This window comes from Coloeus monedula (genome assembly GCF_965178545.1).
Source record: "Coloeus monedula genome assembly, chromosome: 6".
NCBI lineage: Eukaryota > Metazoa > Chordata > Aves > Passeriformes > Corvidae > Coloeus > Coloeus monedula.
This window is the reverse complement of record NC_138786.1, coordinates 41,651,166-41,654,895: the sequence shown is the minus strand read 5'-3', so window position 1 is coordinate 41,654,895 and position 3,730 is coordinate 41,651,166. Positions and strand designations below refer to the sequence as shown.

Genomic DNA, 3,730 nt, shown 5'->3' with positions numbered 1-3,730 from the left:
CAGAGGAAGGGGGGCTGCCGTCAGCGGAACGCCCGGGCCGCTCCCCGCCGTCCCCGGGGCCGCGGCGCCGCGCTGCCAGCGCCGGCTCCACACGAGAGCGGCCTGTTATAAATATCTCTGACGTCCGCGCTGACGCAGACGCTGCTCCGGAGTCTCCTCAATGAACTCGCGTTTTATCAATGAAGCCGCTTTACACACCCGCCGCAGAGCGCGGCCCGGGCCACGGTACCCCCCGACCGCCCCGCCTCGGCACCGGGGCCGCTCCCCACGCCAGTTCCCGACTTGACCTCCTCCGCGGACACCGCCTGCCCCGCGCCACCCGCTCCCGCCCCGTCCCCTACTGAGTGCTCCTGCCCCGGGCAAGAGCGCAGCCGGCACGCTCGGCGACTCACCTGCTGGTTGACAGGCGAGCCCATGCTCGAGAATGAGTCCGCCGGGGAAGGGTAATAGGTGAGGCTGTCCCCGGCCGGGGAAGCGCTGCTGCAGCGGGAGGACGGCGCCTCGTACTCTCCAGCGAAGCCCTGGTACATCATGTCGGCTCGGTGAGCGCAAGCCGGAGGTGAGAGGTGATGCGACGGTGGCGAAGCGCCCTTGGGGATGAAGCGAGGAGGGGTCGGCTGCGTGCGTCCCTGTGCCCGGTCCGCGCCGCGCGTCTCTCCGCTCGACCGCCGGGGCTGCCTGGGCTGCTGGAGTACCGCGCCGCGCCTCCCTTTTATACCCTCCCGCCGACGTCACCGGGGACGCGCCACCCGCGCCCACGGGGGGGGCGTCCCACCCCGCGCCCGCCCCGCGCCTCCCGGGGGCCGCCCCGCGCGCCGTCTGCCACCGCTCCCCGCGGGACAGAGGCACAGCATGGGGCGGGGGGCGGCCGCAGGGGCGGCGGAGGCCCCAGGGCAGAGCAGGAGGGAGCGGCCATAGGGCTTTCCCCCCCGCACGGAGTGGTACGGCCGGGCTCGGGAACCCACTGACGCAGATATCCTTATATGGGATACATCCTGTGCGAGGGGGCGTGACTGACGGGAAGCGCTCCAGGCTGCAGCCAAGTGCGGCGGGCGGGCGGGCGGCGCGCGGGACAGGACGGGACGGGACGGTTCGGGACGCGACGGCCCCTCCCCCCTCGCCTGGCGAGACCCTGCGAGGGCTCTGGGGCACCGACACTGCCCTTGGGGCTGCCGTCCCGCAGCAGGTGACGCCCTCCCCGGGGGCGCCGTCCCGCCGCAAGTGACCCCTCCCCTTAGCGGGACCCCGCACAGCCTTTCCGCGGAGCAAGGTGCTCCAAGAAAGGCGGCGAAGAAGGGGCCCGGCCGGGCAGCGATGCGTTTTGCGCTGCAAGTCAAGCCCCACCGCCAGCACAGAGCGGGGTCTGCCCGTAGCTGGGCACAGGTACTCGGCGGGCCCCACGCACGGAAAGCTCAACCTACACCCCTCCCCGTAGCGAGGAGCGCGTTACGCTCATGTGTCACTATTGACTTGTCTATTATGTATGCTCGTAATTGTCGAGAGCGAGGGTAATGGCACAGGGCGGTGGGAAGCACTGCCAGGGAAGCCTGAGGGGCCGCAGCCCTCCGGGAAGGTTGGAAGATCCTAGGAGCAGTGCTCGGGGGGGCTGGGATATCTGCCAAGAGCATGGGCAGGAGGCCACCGGGAAACCACCGACGAGGAGAGAGAGGGGCGAGGTTCGTCCTTTCCTCCAGTTTGGGTTTTGTTTTGATCCTTGTTGCAGCGAAGCCCGGAGACACCCACCCACGACGGGGATGTCAGGCAGCCCTGGCTCAGGTCAGGCTAAGGTGGGAGCCAGACCGCAGACTCGCCTTGCACGGGAGCCAAGAGATCGCGGCTATAGATAGTAACAGGGAAGCTGCAGCAGGGAGCGTGTTTACAGCAACAAACAGAGCCTGCAGCGCAGTCTCCAGGCAGGAGCGTCACCCAGCCAGGCTGGGATCCTGCTGGCAGCCTCTCCCTCTGTTTGAGCTCATGGGCTAAATGCAGCGCTTGATGCTGCTGCTGTTGCTGTTGCTGCGCGAGCAACCTCCGTTCTTAGAGATCTGGGCCACGGGGGCGGGAGAACTGGGCCAGCTGCTATTTCTGAACTGCCCGTCAGAGCAGAGGGGACAGCCAAGGACTGCCGCAGCTCACGGCCCGTACCTCTCCCTGGGAAAGGACCTGCGGGGAAAGGACCTGCCAGTGCTGCTCTCATCAGTTCAGCACTGGCCCATGGGCTATTCCATCTCGGGGCAGGCATCAGTCACCCCAGGTTCCTGTGCTGCCAAGGGTTCTTTGCCCCAGCCAGCATTCCCCTCATGCCAGCTACCAAAAGAGCAGGGCAAGCATGGTCTCTTCGGCAGCCCCAGGGTGCAGGTGAGGAGGCCCTCAGCATTGCCCAGAGGAGGGATGTGCCAGCAGATTAGCAAAGCCATGCTCCTGCCATCCCTGCCAGCAGTGAGCACCAGGCCAAATTTCTGCAGCCACATCCCCAGCAGGGCCTAGGTTGACACACTGGTGCCCAGCAAGGGCAAGAGCCTCAGACACAGTTTCCAGTCTCACACATTTGCCAGGCACATTTCAGAAAAACACTGCTTAGCCCTGCTGTCTACAAACTGCCCCAGGGTTCCTCTAGCCAAACTACCTTCCCCAAAAGAAGTGTCTGGAAATCAGGGGGGGAATCCACTTCACCAAAGCCCACAATATTTTTGTGGTGCCCATGCAAACCATCTGTTGCCATCTCCACTGGCGACCAAGCATGATCGGTTTGTACCAAACGGAAAGTGCACGGATGCCACACATTTCTAACATGTGGAGGCAACGAAACAGAGAAAGCGAAAACACATGACGTGGATTTGTTGTTTGCTCCAAACACAGGGTGCACACGTTTTACCGCAGTATGTGTGAGAACAAAAAAAGGAAGCAGGCGGTACCGCAGGGACAAAACAGAGTCAGAGCGTGAACCCTCCTGCCTGGGTGACAGGGTTACCCTCACCAGCATGCCAGGCTGATGGAGGCTCCTCACCTCCCTCACCAGCTGGGAACAGGAAGAGCCATTAGACCCTCACAAATTAGTGTGATCTGTGGAATGGACCATGAATTCAGTGAACACAACAACATTATTAAACCTGTACAGCCAGGGCCAGCAGGGTTTTGCCAGGCTCTGGTGGTGCTTGGCTAGGCCACAGCTGCAGAGACACACCCCTCTAGGGACTTTTCCCTTCCTTCAGACAAGCCCACTGCACCTCTGGATCGGTGCTGGAGGAGGAGGTGGCTGCTGACTATCATCAGCAGGGACATGGCTCTTCCCAGATGCCTGGCCAGACAGAAGAGGCCATGCCCACTGCACTTCTTGGGCATCACAATGGTGCCAGCAGGGCAGAAGGACAGCAACAATCCAATGAGGATCTTGTCCTGGATACCAACAGAACCCCTCCACCTGCTTGGCCTCCACTTTTCCTCTTACCAAGCAGGGAGATGGGAAAGCTTGCAGCTCTGAGGCTTACAACAGAACAGCGAGCTCCTAAGCCTCAGAGTGTAGCATGGGAACTTGGCCATACTTTCACACACCTCCTTCATCTGAGCTGTCTACTGAGGCTGGCCTTGGAAAACCACACCAGAAAAGCACCTGAGATGTGTGGGCCAGTGCAACTGCACAGCCAAAACCCACTTCAGGGGGAAGAGATGGCTGTGCCTAAATTTGGCCATGTACCAGGGGAAAGTTCATGCCAGCAACATGGCCCTTTGG

The 3,730-nt window shown here is 62.7% G+C and overlaps 1 protein-coding gene across 1 annotated transcript in view; it reads right to left on the bottom strand.

Annotated features, from left to right (window-relative positions):
• Window positions 1-676, bottom strand: part of FOS (Fos proto-oncogene, AP-1 transcription factor subunit) — a 2,489-nt gene extending 1,813 nt beyond the window's left edge. The window contains exon 1 of the mRNA XM_082283468.1: window positions 195-676. Within this exon, the coding sequence (XP_082139594.1) occupies window positions 195-533 (339 nt within the window). The 5' untranslated portion in view covers window positions 534-676. The remainder of the gene's footprint in view (window positions 1-194) is intronic.
• Between the last annotated feature and the right edge of the window lie 3,054 nt (window positions 677-3,730).